This window comes from Chelon labrosus (assembly GCF_963514085.1).
Source record: "Chelon labrosus genome assembly, chromosome: 20".
NCBI classification, from domain to species: Eukaryota; Metazoa; Chordata; class Actinopteri; order Mugiliformes; family Mugilidae; genus Chelon; species Chelon labrosus.
The window spans coordinates 8,631,225-8,654,170 of NC_140353.1; the positions used below are offsets into that span (position 1 = coordinate 8,631,225).

The window sequence follows — 22,946 nt, forward strand, 5'->3', positions numbered from 1 at the left end:
CCTCCAAAACAGTTCTGAATCATGTGGACACGTCGTGTCTGGCGTGTTGGTAGTGGGAGCCTTTGCACCCTATGGGTTGAGGGGAGGGGCCTCTGTGGATCAGGCTTGGGATCTGGGGAGTCAACACCTTGGGCTGTTTTTCATGTTTTTTTGAGCTGTTCCTAACAGCAACGGTGTGGCAAGCCAAGTTGTCCCGCTGCTGTCGGGGAGTCTTGTTGCTGTGGGGCGGGGGTGCCTGGTCAACAGCAGTATTTAGGGTGCATGGCACGTGTCTAAGTAGCATCCACATTAATCCCAGGACTAAAGGTTTCTGAGCAGAACACTGGATTGCAATGAGATTTGAAATGTTATTCACTTCACCTGTCAGTGGTTTTAATGTTGTGGCTAATCGTTGTATATTAATACTGTGTCTTTTGCTTTAACATGACTGCTACTATTTTTACTTAAGTAGTTTTTTTATGAAGGATTTTGACATGATTTTGTTTGTAGAAGGTAATCTGAATACGTTTTCCACCATTGCAAAGACACAAACTTACTTTTTCACGGTGCTCTGATAAAAACAAACCAAGATGACCAAGAAACTGTTTTCCTTACCGTAGTTGTGCATGTAGTCGTGAGGAAGTAAAAATGGATTGTAGTGGTGCCACTCATTGTCAGCTTTCAGAGGCAAAGGAGGCTCAAGTTCCTCTTCTGCTTCACTCTGAAGCTGAAAATTATATTCTTCCTCGCCTCTGAATATTAAAGTTTTTTGTGAAATTTACTCAATTTATAATCCACTCTTTGGGATTTTTTCTTTTTTCTTTTACTCAAACACACACATACCTGGTTCTGTCTGTGTTTGCAGGTTCTGTCTTTCCATAATTCCTTGGTCCACAGTTCCAACAAGAGCACTCTGACCTTGTGTCGCTGGGCAGGCTCTCTGGAGGAGGAGGATGATGATGATGGAGATTCATCCTGGCTGGAGTGGATCCTCTACCTTCTGGCCCTCTGTGCTGCGTCAGCTCTGCGTGCGGCGCAACATGAGCCCACTCTCTCCTAAACTCTTGGCTCACTTGTCCGCCGCTGCGCAGGCTTTGGTGGAAATAAGCTGCATCCGTGTAACAGGCTGGTGCTCGTTTATTAGCATGATGACTTACTGTTACTTCACGGGCCATAGGTTGAAAGGAATTTTCCGTCTTATTTGTGGTAGGAAACTCTTTTTCAGATTTCTCCATCTTACTCCAGCACGTAAAGAAACCTGGAAGTAGCACAGGAGAAAAGTGTTGTTACAGATCATATATAAAACAGATGAAACTAAAATAATTCTGAATTTTTTTTCTTACAATCTACAAAGGTTTTCCAAGAGTCAGGCAGTAAAAGGTACAAACCACATGGAAATATATGCATTTACAAAACTGTGTTTTGCACGGCACGTACAAGGCCAAGAGGACTCAGCCTAAATTGAAAGTGTCACGTACCTGCTCCCTCCTGGATACTTTACTGCCGTGGGTGCAGAGGCTTGTGTGTGCTGCAGCCTGCTATATGCAAATTCTTCATAGCTTTAGCTGCATCCAATCAGAGCCAAGAATGGGGTGTGTTGCTCAGCCAGACCGGACAGGAAAGTTTAGCTGAGTAAGATAACATTCAAAATGGGAGAGTTGCTATTGGATTTTAACTTCAAAAGGGAAAAACAAAAAAAAAATAATGTTCAGAAGGAGTGTATTGAACCAAGACTAAAGATCTTAAAGCAACAGGACTGATTGAAGCAAAATGCTGCAGAGAGCACTTATTCACACACATCCAGACAGTTACTGGATTTAGTCAAAAAGCAAATTCACAAAGTGCAAAAAGCAACACATACATTCTTCCTCTGCTATCTTAAATGCAGTTTTTTCTTTTTTCTGTCTACGGGGTAGGTGATTTGCATGTACACAGTAGAGTTGTCTAGGTGTCAAGCTCACCCTGAGGTAAAAACCACAAACACCCAATCACTCAGCGCGCACTTCAGCTCCAGTATTTACACAAGGGTGATGGATTCCTGCTGTCAGCTCTCCAGGGTAGTCTCAACAGTTTAGCAAGCTTTTTTTTTTTTTAGGAACAGTGGCATCATAATGGCAAGATTGTTTATTTCAAAACCAGCTGAGTAACAGACAGAGACAATAAATAATGCAGAGACCAAAAAACTTTCCATGTATCTACTAAATTGTAGGGTAAAAAAAAACAACAGAGAAAAGGTGCATTTTTCTTGGTTGCACCATCTCACCCAGAGAGAGACACATTAGAGATGAGGATGATGAAACGCTAATAAAACAATAACTTATTTGTGTAGCGACGTGTAGGACCGGCTGAAAATGTTGAAAATGATAAAATAAAAAGATATTTGGTCTCGTGAACGACATGTTATTTCCAAATACACGTTATGGAGGGACAAACACAGACACATATCCTTCATTCCCATCTTGTTAAGTGGCAGTTTGTTCGTTTGTTTGTTTGTTTGTTTGTTTGTCGGGCCGCTGAAGCAAAAAGACAAGCCTGCCGCCACACATTAATGCAACATACATTTTTAAAATATCATCAGTATACTAAGCAGTCAGCTGAACAGTGTTGGAGTTTTTCAACTACGTAAAGCCCAACTAAAAGTTACTATAAGCTGATCTAGAAATCATTGGCCGAAGCTGAAATGCGATGAATGCACTTAATATCAGTGCAGTTTGGGTTTGGGTGGAAGAGTCCATGATGCACTAAGTTAGTGTATATAAAGCATGAAGGCATTCCCTTACGTTATAAGAATATTACTAAACATGAAAAGGCAAGAACAGGTGTTATAGTACATCTAAGTTCCTTGAGAAGTATCTTTATATTAACCTTGTAAAAAAGGCCCGGTGGACTCCCAGAAGAAAATTCACCTCCACGTCCACGCCGTCTACCTACAACCGTTCAAATTATCATCATGTCAAGATTTGTTATCTCCGTCCGTGAGCGCCACACGTTTCTCCAAGCCCGAAACAAACTTTAACCGAAATCCACACGTTTCCAAATTATCAAAAGTAATATAAAATGAAACTAAAAACATAAGTAAACAAGCAATTCATATTTACAGTACATACAAGTTACACAACACAACTCATGTCGCTCAGCCGTGGCAGTCATTTTTAACTCCCGAGCATCCTTTTGATTTGATAGTCAGTTTGCCGTCTCAACTCTTCGTTCCCATTTGTATGAAGCCTGGAAGTCAAGAAGTCAGTCGATGAGCTTTTTTAGACCTTTACAGCCACAGTATGAGAGAGAGGATGGGAGGTGTCTGGCTCCCTCTGGTGGAAAGCTTGGGAAATGCTATGATGCGAGGGGGCGGCGGTGCTCAGAGGTTGTCCCCTGGCTGGTACTGAGGCTCGGTGGCAGTGAAGTAGTCCTCCAAAAAGGCTTGCAGGTACTCAAAAGTGGGCCTCTCCTCCGGGTCTTTCTTCCAGCACTGCACCATCAGCTCGTGCAGGGACGTGGGGCAGTCCTGCGGGCACGGCATCCGGTAGCCTCGCTCCACCTGCTCCAGCACCTCGCGGTTGTTCATGCCTGCAGAGAGGATTGCACAGGTTAATTCACATCCCTGCCTCACTCTAATTGACCTCATTCATAGTTTTTTTCATTGCACAAATTGCTCATATTGTCTTGTCACTATCAGCTTTGTCTCATTCTCACAAAAGGCGTTCTCATCTACATCAATCATCAAACTATATCACAATTTTACCAGTGTAATAGATGTTTTTTTTGGTTCAGTGATACATATAAGAGGTCATATAACATGATTGATAGCTTCGTTTAAATGCCAAGAATATGATGTCAAATGGCGGACAAACAGGAACACTTCACGTGCTCGCACAGGCATCTGGGAACATTTCTCTGCATAACGTACAATGTAACGCACATTATGCAACATGCGTCTCTTTTTTTAGCACGCGCAGCTTCGCTTCCCATCATGCTGCAACGCTCGCACAGGCAGATCTAATCAAATAATACCCTGGAGCTGAGAAGCGATTGCACAATCCGCAGATTTTTAAAACTTTAAAACACCTGGGTAGGGGACTCTGCCCTTGGTGACCAGCTCCGTCAGCAGGATGCCGAATGACCACACGTCGGACTTGATGGTGAACTTCCCGTAGAGCGCAGCCTCGGGGGCGGTCCACTTTATGGGGAACTTTGCACCTAAGACAAATTCAGATTGTTTTATTGTTGCGACTCCTGCAGAAATACAAACAGAAATAAAGCAACGACCACAATTAAAGAGTAAGTAGGTCAATCTTCACAGAACTTCTTCCTTCATTTGTCATTTCATTAGTGACAGAGACATGAGGATATCAGGGAGTAACAGAAACAAAAATCCATTATCTGCGTCTGTCTCGGTTTCTTTGCACTTGGCTCAGGTCGAACAAGTAAACACTTAAACTGCTAACAAATGAGTGACTGAATGTGTTGACAGAGTGACTAATGGAGTCTGGAACTCCTCCTGGTGTAATTCATGTCTGACTCGGGGGAGAATAACATTTGAGTGATTCAAGGTTTTGACCACTTCCTCCTCAAACCTCCAACAAGAATCCCGGCGACAGATTGATTTTCGTGTTCAGCAAGTGCTCCGTTAAGGGCACTCTCCTGTTGACTTCGTGCCATGCTTTAACCACACGCTCCCGTTTTCCAATGGTTTCATCAAGACAAATTCATGCTCGTTTACTGGCCTGCAGAAAAAACAAAAAAACAAAAAGCTGTGCGCGCGTGTGCCTCTGTGTGTTTTGGAATTGACTAAATGGAATGAGCCATCTGCCAACCCGCCAACTTTTTCCTCTGACAACAAGGATTTCAACAAGAAGCAGTGGTTGGAAACCAGAGAAAAACGATATGTACAAGAGTCATGAGTTAATCTAATATTCTATCAAAATCCAGATAAACTTGAATAAAGCTCGTGAAGACACAAGTCTGTCAACACATATCGAAACAGTTACGAGCGTGTCCAATTATATATGAGCAGTTCCTTATTGCTGTGTACCTGTGAACGTTCAGATGATTATCACTGGACTGCTTTGCTACGAAATATAACTTAAAAACATGATAAGTCTCAGACAAGTTCATAAAGTCATAAACAAGCGTTGCAAAATTAGTAAACGCCTACAGTTGCAAGATGAGTCATCAGTATTTTTAAAATCGTTTTTAGAGGAAGTGACAAAACTCTAAAACACCATAAAGAATACCGCAAAGATGACTTCTTTGTTGGGGTAGATGTTGCCGTGTAGGCGACATACAGTGGAAGATATATACCATATATGAGATGACTGTGGGGAGACGTTAATGGCTTTAAAGGGGAACTACTGTTTTTTACAACCTGGACCTTATTTCTAGCATAAAATACTAATGTTTCCTCACCCATATAACTTTGGTGTCATTTTTAGTCCTTCGGAAGATATTTGGCTCCAGCGGAGCGCCACGTATATCCATATAGTGGGAGTGACTGGGGCACCGAAACGCAGCCTCTAAATAACACATATCTGCCGCGAAACTCGTTCATTTCACCAATATTTTGTTATGATACGCTAGTGCTATTCCCCGTTGAGTCCAGAGTTACATGTTATCATCATCTGGGGCCTGGATGATGTCATCTCTGAGCGCCGCGCGCACCCGTGACAGTCGGCTTGTTTACCTGTAATTTGCTACTGCTAGTTTTTTGCAACATGGCTGAATATCTTTCCGATTCTGAGGTTGTGGACGACGACTTTGTTTATGATAGACGTTCTTACCGTTTTGAGCCAGAGTATACGGATGAGGAACTCACTGAAAGGAGGAAGCAGCGGCAGAGAGAGGAACATCTGGCCAAAGAACAACAAACCGCTGCATGTCCGTGAATAGACAACAGGTAACTCTAGACTAATCGGGGCATAGCACTAGCGTATCATAACAAAATATTGGTGAAATGAACGAGTTTCGCGGCAGATAATGCGTTATTTAGAGGCTGCGTTTCGGTGCCCCAGTCACTCCCACTATATGGATATACATGGCGCTCCACTGGAGCTTAATATCTTCCAAAGGACTAAAAATGACACCAAAGTTATATGGGTGAGTAAATGATGGTATTATACGCCAGAAATAAGGTCCAGGTTGTAAAAAACTGTTCCCCTTTAATGGTGTGACCTGATTGGGTAAATCTGCGCTTTAAACTAGCTGAACTGGTTGATGGATTTATGAAACGTTGGTGCATCCCAATCCAATAGGCCTACCTTGTCTTGCTGTGTATTCATTGTCCTCAATGAGCCTGGCCAGACCAAAGTCAGCAATCTTGCACACCAGGCTGTCTCCGACTAGGATGTTGGCAGAACGCAGGTCTCTGTGGATGTAGTTCATCCTCTCAATGTACGCCATGCCCGCCGCCACCTGGGAAATCGAGTTATTTTTTTTCCATTGAGCATCATATCGCTGAACAGTTTCAAGGTCATAAAATCTGTGCTAAGCAGGCTGTTCATGTAGGTTTATACAAAGTCTATCAGTCTGAACAAACAGATTTACCATACTGTCTAAATAAACACCAGCGTCGTCCGAGGTTCCAAATCAACTCAGAAGAGGTGATGAGTCAGATCAAAACAACATTTGAGTGGTTCCACATTAAGGCCAAGTCTCTGTATTTGATACTCTGCAGATGCTTGTCAGTAAACAACCAAGTATTACATGAATTACATGAAGTTTCAGTCAAAACTCCTAAAACACTGGCAATCCTGTCTGTTGCAGTGAAAATTTGGCATGGCATCAAGATGGAAACGGCTGTAAATGAGCAACACTGAGCTAAAACGAATGAATTGGTAACAGCTGGGGATGATTAGAGCGAATTAAGTTCTTGGAAAGAAAAATAAAAAAAAATCTCTTTCTGACTTCTCTGGTTACAAATCCAAAGTGCACTCGATCAGGATTTTTAACAACGTACCTGAGCTGCCATGTCCACTAGATTTGGCAGTTTGAGGCTTCGTCCTTCTCCATCCTTAAGGAAATCAAGTAAACTCCCTAAAGAAAGAGATAAATAGTGTTATATTAAAATGCTGCCAGACCCCGAACTCAGATTTGATAAAAACTGAGGAAAATTTTATCTAATGTTTCATTTGGCTCGGATATTTATTTATTAGTTATTGCTGTGGTAACTGAAGCGCTCTTGATTTTTCTTCTCATTTGATAAACTGCTACATTTCTGCATGTGGACGCAAGCACCACGTCACTAAGTAGGACACACACCACACAGTGCATGCAGATGTATAAATTATGTAAACATTGTGTAGGTGTGTGGAAGAACGCACGCATGTAAAATTAATAGCATCCCTTCAACTACCCATCTGAAACGGCTTCTACCTTTGCCCATGTACTCGGTGACGATATAGATGGGCTCTTCGGACACCACGGCGTACAGCTGCACCAGCTTATCGTGCCGGAGCTTCTTCATGATCTGGGCCTCCTCCAGGAAGGACTCCGGTGACATGGTGCCGGGCTTCAGGGTCTTCACGGCCACTTTGGTGGTGCCGTTCCACGTGCCTGACAGAAAAAAATAAAAAGTTGTTCAAGGTAGTTCTACAAATGTCAATCGTTGATCTCATAAAGACTTTAATAGTTTGTTTGCTTTTGTTGTTTTCTTCCTCTTTGTCGGTTCTGGGGATTATTTCAGTGTGTAAATAAAAATTAAGTATAATGTGAGGTTGAAATCTATGTTATCGCTTATGTTAGCTTAAATAAATAAAGTTGTAGAGATCATAACTGGTATAAAAGAGCCACTAGAACATAACTAAGCAAGGCAACAAGTAGCCATGAAGACTGAGTAATATACATATATAGTTAAAATCTATAAAACTAATTTTAAAGTATATAAATGGGAAAATAGACGGATATTCTAAGTATACAGAAATAATTTTCTACTTAGGTTTACGTGTAACTAGAAAGTTATTTCCCCGCCCAAACTTATTTGCAAATCATTTATTTTCGCCTCTAACTTAATCCATGTTTGCAGAACCGACAACATGTTTGTTTTTGCAGATCAGGCAAATGTGGAGCATTTTATGGCCTAATGTGGGACAAATTAACTTTTACTGAACTCAAAACAACATGTGTCTGAACCATAAATACCAAGTTTTATTTGATCTAAAGGTCCTTTCAAACCCTCAATCCAATCAGAGAAGTATAGTACTGTGTCTCCAGTTTTAGGGCAAAATATGATGCTCTCCTCACTTAAACCTCTCCCATTGAGATGTTGAGCAATGCTACTCACAGCTGTCCCATTTTTTACTTGCGCCAAAAAGATACACACCCATCCAGACTTCTCCAAACTGGCCATTGCCGAGGCGTTTAATGAGCTGCAGCGACTCCCGCGGGATCTCCCACACGTCTTTGGTTTTGACGGATAGGTCTGTCAGACGAGGCATGCCTTTGTGGCACGGCACGATCAGTCGGCAGCACAGCCCCGCGGCCCTGGCTGGATCGAGCAGGCAGTTTGAAACGGTATGAGAAATGTATGGAAACATTCTTTGAGGGAAAAGAAAAAAAAAAGTTCGGATGAATGTAGCTGAGTCTTACCAGAGTAGTGCTGAACCAGCTGCTGGAGTGTCTCAAACTGAGCTCTGGTGGTGATGTAGTAGCCGCCGTTGTCCAGTTTGCGAATCTTATAGTGTTTGACATGGTCTCCTTTAACGTCGTCCCAGTCCTGGATGGAGAGAGAGTAGGCCCCTGGAACCCACATAGAGAAGAGAAGTGACACATCTGGCAACACACACGCACACCAACTTGGTTTTTGATGTAAAACGTGTGTGAGAGCGTGATGTCATTTAACATTATGGCATAACATTATGAACACTCACAGGAGAAGTTAATAAAACTGACCATCTTGTGGCAATTCAGTGTTCTGCTGGGAAACTTTTGGACCTGGCATTCGTGTGGATGTTAATTAGACATGTAGCACCCACCTAGACCAGACCAGGCACCCCCACCCCATAGCAATGACACAGCTATGGGGTGGGGGCAAAATCCCCAGCAGGATGCAGGAACAAGCCAGAAAACATGAAAAACAACACAAGGTGTTGACCTGACCTCCAAATTACCAGATCCCAAACTGATCAAGTATCTACAAGATGCACTGGAACAGGCCTGATCCACAGAGGCTCCTCCCCTCAACCCATAGAACCCAAAGGCCCCCACTAACAACATCCTGTTGCCAGACACCACAGGACACCCTCAGAAGGCCCATGTCCATTCGGTGATGAGTCACAACTGATTTGGAGGCACAAAGGAGGAAGGTGGTCATAATGTTTTGCCTGATCGGTGTATGTTGTACGTTATGCAAGAGATGTAGGGCAATGAACATGGAGCCACTCCATAGTTAATGACATAACATCAAATCAAATCTGACGTTCTCATGTCGGTGTTGGTGATGATTCTATTATAAGTTTTTTCCCATTAATAATTTGCCTCTACACGGGCATTTAAGTGTTCTAAAACATTTATGTATTCACAAACACATCTGTCTGTTCTACTGAAGTTTAAAAGCCTTCGACACGCCAGCACGTTAAGATGCTACTCAGACTGAGTACCTTTGGTTGTTTCACTCTCACGGATGAGGAAAGTGCCCCTGGCGTTGCCGTTGGAGAGCAGTTGCCTCTCGGCGTCCTTCCGACCTAATTTACCAAAATACCAGCTGTAGGAGAAAAAAAAATAAAAATCATCAAACCTTGAGGTGTAATCTTTGTTTCAAACACGTTTCAAATACTCTGCTTGTAAATGTGCATGCCACTGTCACATTCAACAAAACACAGTCAGATGAGTTATCCAATATTCATGATCAGACCTCTGCTGATGAAGCTGCTGCGTCTCCAACACTGAGGCTGTGTGTGTGTGAGGGTGTGTGCTTATATATAAAAGTTTTACTCACTCTTCAGCTTGGATCGAGTCCACAGGAGCGACGTAATTACTGGGAATGTACCCAGTTCCACCTGTAGTTAGCGAACGAGCCTCCCACCAGTCTCCCTCGCTGAAAAAGAGGAGGACAGAGTGTGGATGAAAGATGCATGTTGGAATAAACAGAGAGATAGATCACATGGTGCAGAAAGGCACAGATAAAGGTTTTTAGAGGTAGGGAATACAGATATTTATCGGCTCTCGGGCGTAGAGATTAACAAAATATAGAGCAGCTGTGATCTAGCGTACAGGACCCTTATTCAAGGCTTCTTTGAATAACTGTTTTAAACTCAAATTAAGAATCTAAAATCAGTTTTGTTATTTATAAAGTCCAACATCTTCAAATGAATTCATTAATTTTTGTCAATGAAACCTCTCCTTCTTCTGTCACCACACGATCACTGCTGAAATGTGCAAGCTAGCTAGCCTTACTTGATAGATTTCTTTGTGTAATATGTACTTAAAAGACCAGTATGCAGACTTTAGTGTGTACAGCAGCGAGGCGGCAGACTGCAGTCATCTGAATAACATTCCCCCACCACTCCCTTTGCAAGCACAGAGGAGAAGCTAGAGTGTATTAGAGATGGGATTTATGGCTCTTAAGAGGGAGCTGGATCTTGTGGATCAGTTCTTTTTAAAGAGCAGCTCAAAAGACTGGCTCATTTTGTTATTTATTTTCAAGATACCAACTCATTTTGTCTGGGAATTAATCACTGGGAGGAATAATAGGGTAAGATTAAGATCAGAATCATTCAAAATATATTCTATTTGGTTACCTGACTTTGAATTAGTCCTAAATATAGATTCTAGATAGAGGAATCAAACCCAGGTCAGTGGCTTGGGAGGCAGCTTTCCTCAACAGTATACCATCAACGTCATAATATTCTGACTGTTTTTGTCAACACAAAAGTGCACACAGAAACCGGTAAAAGAAACAAAAAGCAACTGTCTAGATTCCCCTTGTTCGTTTAAAAGAGCCACTCAAGAGATTCGGTTCGTTCATGGACGTCACAACTCGCCATTTACGCCACTTAAATAAAAAAAAACACTTAAGGCTCTCTCTCTAGATCACATATACAGTTTGTCCATTCCAGACGGATGGCTACACAACATTACAGACTCTCTGGAATAATATGGAAGACTGATTCAGAAGTATATTGATTCATATATACATACAAGTATTTATAGACTAATGAAAACTATGTTTTTCTGGACCTTCAAGGGGAAAACACACATCGCCGGAAACAGTCTTTGCCACAACACCGTCTCTCAGACATCAGTCAGCCGTTGCCATGGGAAACGCCTACTCTGAGCTCTGTTTTCACAAATATACGTCTCCCGACTGTTTCATTCTCCGTCCTGCGCTTGTGTGACAACATTTCATTCCAAACGCAACATTCAGAGATTCAGACCAAAAACAGAGGAGGGGAACCGCGACCGCCACCCTTTAAATGTTGTAATGCAGATGTTTTCACACTTACGTGCTGTTGAGGATCTGGAACCGCTCCCCCTTTCTGAAGCTGAGGTCATCCTCTGTCCGGGCTTCGTAGTCGTAGAGAGCCACAAACAGAGTCACCCCTGCAGAAACACACAACGTTACATGTTGGGAGATGCTAGATGGTGAATTATATGAGTGAACTGTTGTACTTTGCATTGTGTTTTCACTGTTTGTTCATCTGTCTAACACATGGGCTGGCTGTTATGTAATGGCAATAAGAATTACTGTCCTCTTCATTTAGTCTTTACAACCCATCTGCCACTTTATTTTTAAAGCACATACACAAAATCAGAGGAAAATTCCAGATTAATTCATGTCTCACTTTTAAACTTTCACAGATTCAAACATCTCATTAGCGCCACATTAGTAGTTATTGTTAATTGTTTCCTTTTAAAGCTGCTCTAGGTGAGAACTTCAGTGCCTTTCATAAATTGTTTTGGTTTCCTGCCTTGCAGCTTTTACGTTAGCTATGTCAAGTAAAGGAATTGATAACTGTACTGATAACTATAAATGCGACGCTAAATAGCAGGAGAATTGAGCGTTTAGCAGCCTGCAGGAGTCGGTGGAGACCATAACTGAGCTAAAACACGAGCTAAAAGTTACTTTTTTCACAATATAAACAATATATGCAATTATATATTAATATGTCAGTGTTGTTGTGGGGAAATTTTTATTATTTGGGGTTTTATATGCAACTAAAAAAAAAAATTTATGCGTGCACACAGAACAGAAATGTGACTTTAATGTTTATCAGCATGATGAGCTAGGAGTTGCTGGCAAGGCCTAGATGAGGGAGGCCAATCAAATGTTCCTGATGTGATGCGGAAGGGCCTCCAGAGTCCCCCGTATCTCTTAATAAGCCTGAAACTGTAAAATGATTTCATTTTCTGATTTGATCCCAATTTTGCCTGGACAGTCAGAGCTTCAAAGGCGCAATGAGGGCCCCTGCCTTTCAGCGCAATGACGAAAACTACACACCGCCATACGTCTTCACAGAGAAGTCAGGGGTGAGGTGAGGTTTCTGCTCTACTTGACATTTATTTGAGTGTTTAACTCAGTCGTCACCAGACAATCTCAGACATGAATGTTCCTTCGTGCGTCCTTCGCTCCTCGAGCGATTTCTTATTCACACAAGCTGGCGACACCACTGTGCTGATATGAATGTACCTTCAGAAAAAAAGGCTCAAAATACGTGACACCAAAGCAAGACATGCTGTTAATTTATGCACCACGCGTCATATGCATCGTTAAAATCTTAAGTGAGAGACTGTAAAGCCCGTTTCTACGCGTCGCAAGCACAGTGTCTGGTTTTTCTGGTTCCTCACTGCAATAATTTAGGTCATTCTGATTCCCTTTAACCTGGTGGCTGTTAATTTATCACCCTGTCAGTGAACACAACAGAAGAACCACATTATCATGACGTAAACAGACAAAAAAAAAAAAATCCAGACGATCCAAACTCCGATAGACTCGTCCAACGTTAGGCTTTTATTGAGAGCTGTATATTGCCAGACAGCGAGTCTGCTTCGGAGACACTTACAGCTTTACAACTTGGACTTTTATTCCTGTTTTAATTGCTCTGTTTGTAATTTGAAGCCTGTTCAGCGACAGAAAAATGTTACCCTCACAGCGTCGCCCTGTCATAAATGAAGAGTTTATTGTGCGTGAAATATCCATGTTCACATTTACGCAGTGAGACAAATGAGAAGACTGATATCCCTTTTAGGTTTGTATGAATACACTGTGAAGGTCCAGCCAAGCACCGATAATTTTAGCTCAGGATAAAGAATAGAAATGAGGGGAAACGACTACCCAACGCCAGCAGCACTAACTCTCTGAAGTTTCCATTGTTTGCTTTCTTTTACGCAAAGTGCCTGCTATCTATACCCTTCTATTTATTATGGAGACATGAGAGTGAGAGTCAAATTCTTGGCGAAACTTCACTAGTATTCATTTTAGTGCAGCAATTTAGTACCACACGAAGGTCTAAACATATTAGCAAGGATTTTCCACAAGCTTCAAACACCTAGTTTAGTCTGCAAACCTTTTTATACATATATATACATGCATTCTCATCTTCTTCAGCCTCACCTGTTCCTCCCCGAGACCGCAGCGTGCCCGACTGCGAGGACGTGTGGACCCCTCCGAAAACGGTCACTGCCTGCGACGCTGCGCTGTGGAAGTTGTTGTAGTTGGGGATGGTCGTGACCCCGAAGCTGGGGTAGTGCTGCGGCGTGGGGTCGGACCCATAGCGGTAGCCGGCGTTGTGCGAAAGGCTGGTCTCCCGGTCATCAGTGAGTTTTGCTGCTTCTTTATCCTTACATTGGACACAGCCCATTCTCGACCGTCTGTGGGTGGAGGCGGAAAGAGACAGGGACGGAATTAGTATGTAGGTGAAATAATAGCTGGGAAGCCGCCTCCGTTGGGGAAATTATGATTTAATATTCCATTATTTCAGAGCTTCCTCTGAGAATTCGAGACAGCCTTCTGAAAAATCTTTCAATTATGCTGAAATTAAACACGATACTTTAAACGCCATAACTAATTAAACAGAGGGACGTAATGTTATGGAGCTCTTGCAAATACATGTACACATTCAGGTTAATCTGAATTAGTTTATCCAAAACAAAAAAACAAAAAAACAAGAAGAATTTAACCGCACTACTTTTGTTAATTACGGTTCACTTTTCCATCTTATTGCATGAGCACACTTGTGAGAAGAATTTACACTCAGCTGCTGCATTTACAAGTTGGCATGCACTTTGTGTTTGTTTTCTTTACAAGGAGCCACACACACTCGCTCACACACATCTATGGCTTCACAGAGCGCAGTGAAACCGCTCCCTGGCTCTACGCTGAGTCTCATGAGGGGGACTGATTGAGCGTTTGGCCTCACTAGAGCAAAGCTAAACCAGATTCTGTAATGAGTGTGGCAATCTGCTTTGTCAATTAAAAAAGAGCCTCACCAACTTTATAGACCCAGTTAAGCTAATGAACATTTCGGCTCACCGTGGCCCCCTTTTTTTAAGCGCTGGAAGCTCACGAAGCCGTTTTTTTTTCGACAGCAGCTAGGAAGGGGCCGCTGACAGGAGCCCGGTCTTTCATCCGCGCTAGCAGCCAGCTGACTTCAGAGACGGCTAATTGGAAACATACTTGTTTACAGTGTCTGTCTGTGGATGGAGAGAGAGAGCGAGAGAGGTGGCGCTGGGGGCAAACGCCAGAGCTGCAGCCGACGGAGGACAAGGGAAACCATCACGCTGCTCTTTATCCGAGATATGTACAACAAGTTGACTTGCAGGTTGTGACTATTTTCTGTCAGGAGTAGCACAAAAATGCACGATTAGAAAAAGACCATTTAGGTCCAAAATGGTCACTTCTAGCGTTTTTGACGTCGCAGTTATCACAGCAAAGTTACACAGTACATAACCAAAGTTCTTTAGGACCTGTTTTACATTTACTAGCAAACTACCCTCAAATGCCTATGTAGGAAAAAAAAAAGTGCAAACAGATGTGTCACTTTGCTGCATACTGTGAGAACTGCTGCACCCTACGAGCAAAGCTAAGCTCCACACGTAGTCGAGGAGAAACTTCATGCACGTAACTTGAAAGCTCAAAATGTTCTTTTCAGGGAGTGGTCCGTCCAGCGTTACAATGATCGCATGACGCTGGACCTAAAAAAAAAAAATCACCCTTTTAAATAGCGCAAACTACTTTCACTTAAGTAGGAGTGCAATGGAAGCAAACTACGTTCTAAGTTTAGTGTTTTCCATGATAGCAGCGATCACATCTGAACTCCTACTTCTTATACATGGACATTATTACATATTATTTGATCATTCAAACTGATGCACAAACCTCTAAGCAGCATTTTATTGTTGGGGTGGGTCAAGGGGCAGATTACTTTAGATGCAGTTCAGTTGTTTAATCCAGAGGTAGCTAAACCTGAGGTCAGGCCTCCTCCAAAGGATCACAAGATTAATCCATGGCGTAATGATCCGCTGCTATAAAATGTTTTGTACTTTAAAAACTACAAATAGTCTCCAAATAAATGTAGTGAGGCAAAAGGTGCACAGTTGGATGCCAAGCGTGAGTAACTATCTCGCAGCACACTCCTGTCGAATACATTTTTACCTAACCACCACTGCTGTGTTGCTTTTCTCAAAATATCTGCTTCTCGTCTCTGTAAACAGGCTGCAGTAATAGGAAATCACTAGTGTGAAGCAGATGACAAGTACAAATCTCTGCTTTGTTACCTGCAGCCCCAAAAATACCAGGAGCCAGTGTGGGAATCTGAAACAGAAAACAAACGCCTACCAAGCACAGAATCCACCTCCTGTGTGCAGGATTTCACCATTTTCTCTGAGTTACACAGCACCCCGCTTAAACTTACAGAGGAAGGGAGCCACTGCAGAGAGAGAAAGAGATCATTGTGATTCATTACTGCCAATAAAACCCCATAAAATACCCAGAAGAAGAACCGAGCCCAGCGGTAGCATTACAGTATAGGCTCAGCACAAGCCGAGACCACAGACAGAAATACAAGAAGGAGCGCTGCTGCCTTTCCAGTAATCCTTAAGATATCAAGTAATCTTCTTTGGCATTTATATTTATATCTCCAATCTTCTGGTATTTCCAGCCTCGGTCTTTCCCAAATTACAAATTATTTTAAGGCTACAAATTCTGTTTAAAGTAAAATTAAGTGGCAAACTCCAACGAGGGGGTGGGGGAGGGGCGGGGAGAAGGATGCAGTACCTCAGATGACCACTTGAGGCTCGACATCAAAAATGAGTCAATCCCCATGGGCCTCCGAGTTAAAATGACCAACACGTTTCGACTCTGGTGCAAAAGAACAATTTAGGTCTCTATGTAACAGGGTCACCTTGTTATAATGACACAAAATCTGTTGTACGAACAATGTGTTTCTGTCACGACAGCGGTACAGGGCTTAATTTTTTATATAACTCACATATTTAAATTATACCAAGGCATGCATAATTAAGGGAGTGGCTATTTTGAGTGACAGGTGAATCTGTGTCGGCCACCTGCTCCAATCACAGTCCACATCTTGGACCGTTTTTGAATCGAAAAGGCAGAGTCAGACAATTGCAAGATCGCAGAGGGTTTGACCGTCTTCGTATACACAGTCCTTAGGAGAAATGCACCAAACAAATGATAAAATAATGAAAAATAAAAAATAAGAATTGCAAGAAACAATATTGATGAATTGCAAACTGTGGCTTTGTGATAGTTGAGGTAGTCTTTCTCTGTTTGGACAAAACAAGCAAGGCTCTGGGATATTGTGAGAGGTATTTGTGGTGTTTTCTGACATTTAATAGACTATTTTGTACAACTCATAACAAAAGTGATGAATCGGTGTGCAGAATAATCATCAGCTGCAGCACAACTTCCCAGAGTTATTTCAAAAACTGACAAAACTGAATGCATATATAAGATAAAACATGCCTCTTGCGTATCCAACACGAGGTGAGTAATATATTAATGTCTTGCAGAACAGGTGCAGAATTGCATGAAATATATTGACTGAGCCAACTGGAATAAAACAGGTACTGTGTGTTTTCCGGTGGATTTTCTCTTTAACTGCAGTGATTGAAATAGCGCTGCCTCCGCTCCTGCAGGGATCAGAGTAAATGAGGGGAGATCTCGTGTCGTTGTGCTGCCTGGGGGGATTACGAAAATCTTCTTGCTCTTCAAGCAAAAAGGGCCGGGTGCGGCTGTAGCTTTAACATATCCCTAACCATTTGGCTACATTAAATCAAGGCCATGTGTATTGTTTGCATCGCTTCATTTTGTGATATGAATCGGGTCTGTGTTGTGACTGCAGTCCGCCATCAGCAGACACCAGAAAAACTGTCCTTTAAAGGAATGAAACAGTCACTGATGAGCGGATTCAGCAGCAACAGGCTGACTTATCGCGTTTTTGTAGCATCATAATAGAGCGTTTCACAAGCATTCATCACAGTCTCTCAGATCCAAGAGACAACTATTCTGTTATTCAATTACATGCATGAGTCAACACTATGTGTCATATCGAAATGTCAAGACGAACCTTCCCAGTGTAATGATTTTAAGTTTGCGTTCTCCCTCATTTCACCGTGGCACGCATGACACATGCTCGGCATCCTGACCCGCGGCACAACTTTTCCCACCCCTCCCAATAAAAAAAGCAGACGATGGCATCGCAGCCGCGGGGCTTGTTCCTTTTCCGTGGCACAGCCTGGGTATCGCATGACCACCTCAGCCTCTGCGAGAACAATCACGAAGCTATTTTCAGACCCAAAACTGAACAGCTTGCTTCAAAGAGGATGGCGTGATGGGGAAGGTCCTACGGGGGACAGGATCGTGGCTATGAAATGTGTTAAAAAGTTAATAGCAAAAGGCAGCGATGATAAAGGAGTGGGAGGACTCGCACAGAAAATCACAGCTACTCACGGCCATCATATCAAACCTCCTCCTTTTGATCTGTTGAATCCGCTTTGCCGACGCCGCCGTGAGATTTCTTTCTCATAAAGCAGAGAGACATGAAGAAGTCAATATTATCTCAACACCCAGTAACAGGTCAGTGCTGCTACTATCAGCCACAACCACCGGGGCTCAGTAGGAAATTAATTTACCAAAATGACACCCTTTATTTTTGACGCTGTGCAGGCACAAGTGTTAATCATCTATAATAACACTGACAGCGCTGGAAGCCATAATGAGATACTGGGTCATTTATAGTAAAGCTGCAATCAATACACTAATTTAAAAAGGACAAACATGTCAGGGTCACGCAGTGTAGCTGATGGATTAAACAGGAGACAGTCTGTCAGGACTGAGAAACCGTCGGATTTTCTGTTACAGAGAAAAAAAACAGACTGTGCGAGAATCAAATAATCAAAAGCAGCTGTTTCATTATAAAACTATTTGATTACTAATAGATTTATTGAAAAAAAACGCACAATTGATTTAATGGCAGATTACTTTTTTAAGGTTGATCAACCAAAAACACCAAACTTTTGTTCTGATTGCCACTTCTAAAATCAGAGGATTTGATTATTTATTCTGTTTTCAGCGCGATTATGAAAACAGAAATTTCACCTTGAGCTCTGTAAAATTATGCAGCGTAATGAGCATTTATCAGAGACTTTGGACGATTTATAAACTAAACATTGCATCGGTGAACTTAAACTAATTCTGTAGCTTAGCTTCTGCTGAATTTGAGTCTTTATATTCTTTTTTATATGATGCATCTGTTTCCATTTCATAGTTCTTTAGACTTTTACTAATAAAGCTCTGAGGGGGATTAAAGTCTGCTCTTGCCTTATACTTAATACTACAATTGGATTTATCTTTCAAGTAGATTAGAAAGATTATATTCAATAAATGTCTGACCATTCAGTCCAAATCGCAAAAACATTAAAGCTATGCAGTGGATAACGTTTATTCCCTCCTTCGGGCAGTGAAAGTTCCTACAATTCCTTAGTTTCTTCTCTTTTTTCAGTGGTTTTCAAGGTAAACCAGAACCAGTGATAACGCAATCGTATAACCTTTCTTTTTTAGACCGTGAACCTTCCTCTGAAAGTTTCTTTTTTTATCTGAAACATCAGACACTTTTCTTGGATGCTTGCTAAAATCTATCCAGCAGCGAATTCACAGAACCAAGGTTACATTCATAACCTCCTTTTCTAGCGGCATACTCCTAGCTGCCTTCATCTTGCTCCAGCTGCTCCACCTTGCAGCTCTGGCTGTCGCTTGTTGACGTAAAACTCGTCACTATTGGTGAAGCAGCACTGGAATGTCACCATGGTTAAAAAGCTGGTATACTGCGATATACAGAGAGCATTGTATGAAACATTGTGTGAACTTGTTTGGCATTTTTGACTGAAAAAGCAAATGAATAAACAACTATACTGTGAATGGGAGCACACCACCACAATGACAACAACTTTATGTCATTTCTGTTCTGTTCAAGATGCAAAAGCTAAACCCTAACCCTTTTGTGCTCAGCTGGTCATTACATCTGCGAGACGTAATAATTTAACCTCGGTGAACTTACAAATCCCTCTGGAACACAATCATTTTGCAATTCAACACAACTTTAAACAAGGCAGCCCTGTTTAATTTGAAATGAGGGGTCCCTTTACACTCAGATCATTGACATGGCACAAAACAAGGTCGAACCTCCCACACCCCTCCCACAGCGACCGTATTCAGCTCCAAAATCCAACTTTCTGTCCATGCAACAAAGACCAAAAGAGGATCGCTTTCAGTTGTGTGTCATTTGAATGCATGTGAAACCCACTGCTTCGTTCACTGGGTTTGGTGCGACGCTGACAATCTCCTCCTTATGGCTGCCATTCTCTGAATAGTTACAACATTTGCTTGTTGCAGACAACTGAGTTCATTCAGTGTATCAACAACAAGACAATGGCCACATTTCACTCTGCCACAAGATTATGAGCACAATGAAATGCAGTGTTGAGGCTTTCAAAGCATTCTTCGTGTACTGAATGAACAGAGCTGGTTATAAAACCCGCAGCTGAGCTTCATACAGCATGTGGGTTTAAGGCTAACTGTGTTTTCGTGTCACAGTGTTCACAGTTGAGTATGTTGAGTCATGTAGTTAAGCCAGAGAGCACATTGTAAATAAATGTCCACTCAGTCAATGAGGTTTTTTGTTTTTTTTCCAGATTTCATGTTGCTTCTGCCTTACAGTCGGAACTCGGGGATTTAAACTATACTTTCCAAATCTTGTGCCAGTGGAGAGCAATGGTCAATCTTGAGAATCCACTGGAAATAATGATGTGGTGGGTACACAGCAATGGAGGTTGGAAGGTTTTTAGTTCAACTTAATCACACTTGAGTTGATGGAAAGTGCAAACCGATGCATAAGCCACACAGAGTGCAAGCGCCGTGTGCAGAGCTGCAGCGATTAGTCAATTAGGAGACGCAGAAAAAATAAAAAGCCAACTTATGAGATAAATGTCTTTTCATTGTCTTGTATTAATTTAAACCAAACATCTCCGGATCAGAGACATCAAGTCTGACTCTGTGACTTGCTCGATGATACTTTTTGGACATAAGGCTGGAAACAAAGCACCAACCCCACCATTAACAGCCCGCCCGCCTTACAGCCACAACTAACTACTATGTGCATCAGGATTAATCAATTCACTGTGTTTGGACAAACCGGGGCGGACATTTTTTCGTAATTTTCAAGCCTTTAATGAACGGATCAGACTAATCCACAGTGATCGTGACTGATCAAGCTGTAGCTGTGCGGTCAACAGCTCAAATCACAAACTTTTTATGATGCTGGGGCAAAATTTCTGAATAGTTTTCTGTAGTTGTTGCAGCTTAAAATGATCATTAGTTGAGCTCTTGTGTCTCAAGGACACAAACATACAGGGTTTGCTTTAACCAAAGCAATCAGTAGACTTTGCTGAGTATTTATACACGTCTCTAAGTGGCTGTATGTAGGTTGACAGAGCCACAATATGCAGCTGCCTTCGTTCAAATTTGATTTTACGCAGGGATTGAGCTGTCACTCGTGGGCAGCCTGTGCACTGAGAGCTTCAGGATGCTGAGGGAACGTTTGTCAACCAGCACACAAACTACTGCCTAACTTATGGCCCATTGTAAGGCTAGCCACACAGTGCATCGTCCCCAGTGTTTGCCTACAAGATGGATGGCTGCACCTCCAGACACATCACATGAGGACAGCTCTAATTTGGTATTTAACAGCGGTGGGATTAGCTTTACGCGTGTGATTTTGTGGAGGTGAATCAATGGGAGCTTGTGTGCAGGCCGTCGTGGCGTTTCATCACGTATGTGTGCAATGCATGGCCTCAGTGGTCAGCTCTGTTCTGCAGCGCATCCATCCCTGCTGCAACACAAGAGCCCCCCTCTCACTGCAAAACATCATCCACAATTACAACACCGCCGTCGCTCCTTCTCCTTCTCTCTCCCTCTCTGTCTGTCTCACTCTTCACAGTGCAAACTTATCAGTTCATTAGATGAAGCTACACCTGCAGAAGGGCTGGAGTGTCGAGTGCCTTGGATTGCAGCGACTCAGATGTGTTATTTATCCGCTCCCTCGCCTTCTCTCTCTCTCTCTCTCCCGAGATGAATTCACAGCGCAAAATAGGGGACAAGGCGGGTGCACCAATTGAAATTCAACACAAGAAAAAAAAAAAATTAAAGCGTGCTTACCGCAGATAAATCAGATTTAATCCATCGGAGTTTCCAGAGTTTCTTTCGTTGGGGGGGGAAATCCGCGGATGTTTTTCTGCTCTCTGTCTGTCAGCCTCTTTTTCTTCGCACACAAACACACAGAGAGAGGGAGAGAGGGAGAGAGAGAGAGAGAATAGCGGTGGGAGACACCGTCCCTGCCGATTCAGGAGCTCCTGTCGCCGCCGTGTGTACAGATGATGACGGTGGCGACTCACCGTCAAGCTCCCGACAACGGCAAACACAGCTTCCGGTTGGCACTTTCAAAATAAAACTCTACGCTTTTTGTAAACGCGATAAAAACAAACAAAATGAGCGTTTTAATTGAAGCAAGGTTAATTTTACGCATTTAAACTTAAACAATCGCACCACACGTGTGTTAGCAACGTCGCTATTAACGCAGCTAATGGATTTGTAACGAGTTAGGATGTTTTATGGTTTTATTTTGATCAGAGTGTTGCGTTTGGATTTCCGGTTTGTCTCTGTACGTCTTGACGCAGCTGGGATTGCGTACTGCTGATGCGGACGCTCGCCGAGCGGAGAGCTTTGATTGACAGCGGTTTCCTCCAATCGCTGTTTACAATGTGCAGCGGAGAGCACCGCCCCCGCCTTTGGAGTGACTGAAAAACAGGGCAAGGTTGGCAAATTGTCTGTTTTTGTCCAAGTCATTTAAGGCTCCCCTGTATTGTTTCCCTAATTGGTTTTTTAAATGCGAGTCAGAAACACATTTTCTAACGCAGGTCAATTCAGAGAAAGAAAGATTAAGTCAACAGGCTTAAATTATAAGGATTAATATTATTAAGAGCTACCTGAGGAAATATACACAAACCTTTGGGTCTTTGTGTCACATTTGCAGCAAACAGCTATATTCAGTAGTTTCCAATGCATGTCTGTGTGACTAATAACAAATAACTAACTTGTAACTTGATCTTGTAATAGCCGACGTTTGTATTCTTTATTTTATTCTTAATTTTTTATTCCTTGTGCTTTATTTATTTTTTATTCCTTACCGTATTCATATTAATTTCACTGCTGCTGCACCTGTACACCATCCATGAGACAAATAATAGATGCTGAGTCCTTATATCCTTCAATAAAGTCTTCTGCTGTGTTTTTTAAACATTAAAAACTGCATGGCAAGTAAATATCGGCAGACTACACTTGTTTCTGCCACTGAGAGGGAGTTTTGTGTGCAAAGTAAAACACGTATTGAAAGATTTAGGTCAAACGATACAATAGAATATATTACTTCTTTAATACTTCATGAGGATTTACGGCGATGTAA

At 42.2% G+C, this 22,946-nt stretch overlaps 1 protein-coding gene across 1 annotated transcript; it reads right to left on the reverse strand.

Annotated features, from left to right (window-relative positions):
* Positions 1-821: 821 nt before the first annotated feature.
* fyna (FYN proto-oncogene, Src family tyrosine kinase a) lies at positions 822-21,986 on the reverse strand. Its single transcript, XM_084569047.1, has 12 exons — positions 21,644-21,986; positions 13,523-13,779; positions 11,415-11,511; positions 9,908-10,006; positions 9,570-9,673; positions 8,560-8,709; positions 8,294-8,458; positions 7,348-7,527; positions 6,932-7,008; positions 6,234-6,387; positions 4,045-4,176; positions 822-3,546 (listed from the first exon to the last, which is right to left on the reverse strand). Exons 2-12 carry the CDS (start codon positions 13,767-13,769, stop codon positions 3,338-3,340), a joined length of 1,614 nt encoding a protein of 537 aa, XP_084425173.1. The 5' UTR covers positions 13,770-13,779; positions 21,644-21,986; the 3' UTR covers positions 822-3,337.
* Positions 21,987-22,946: the final 960 nt, after the last annotated feature.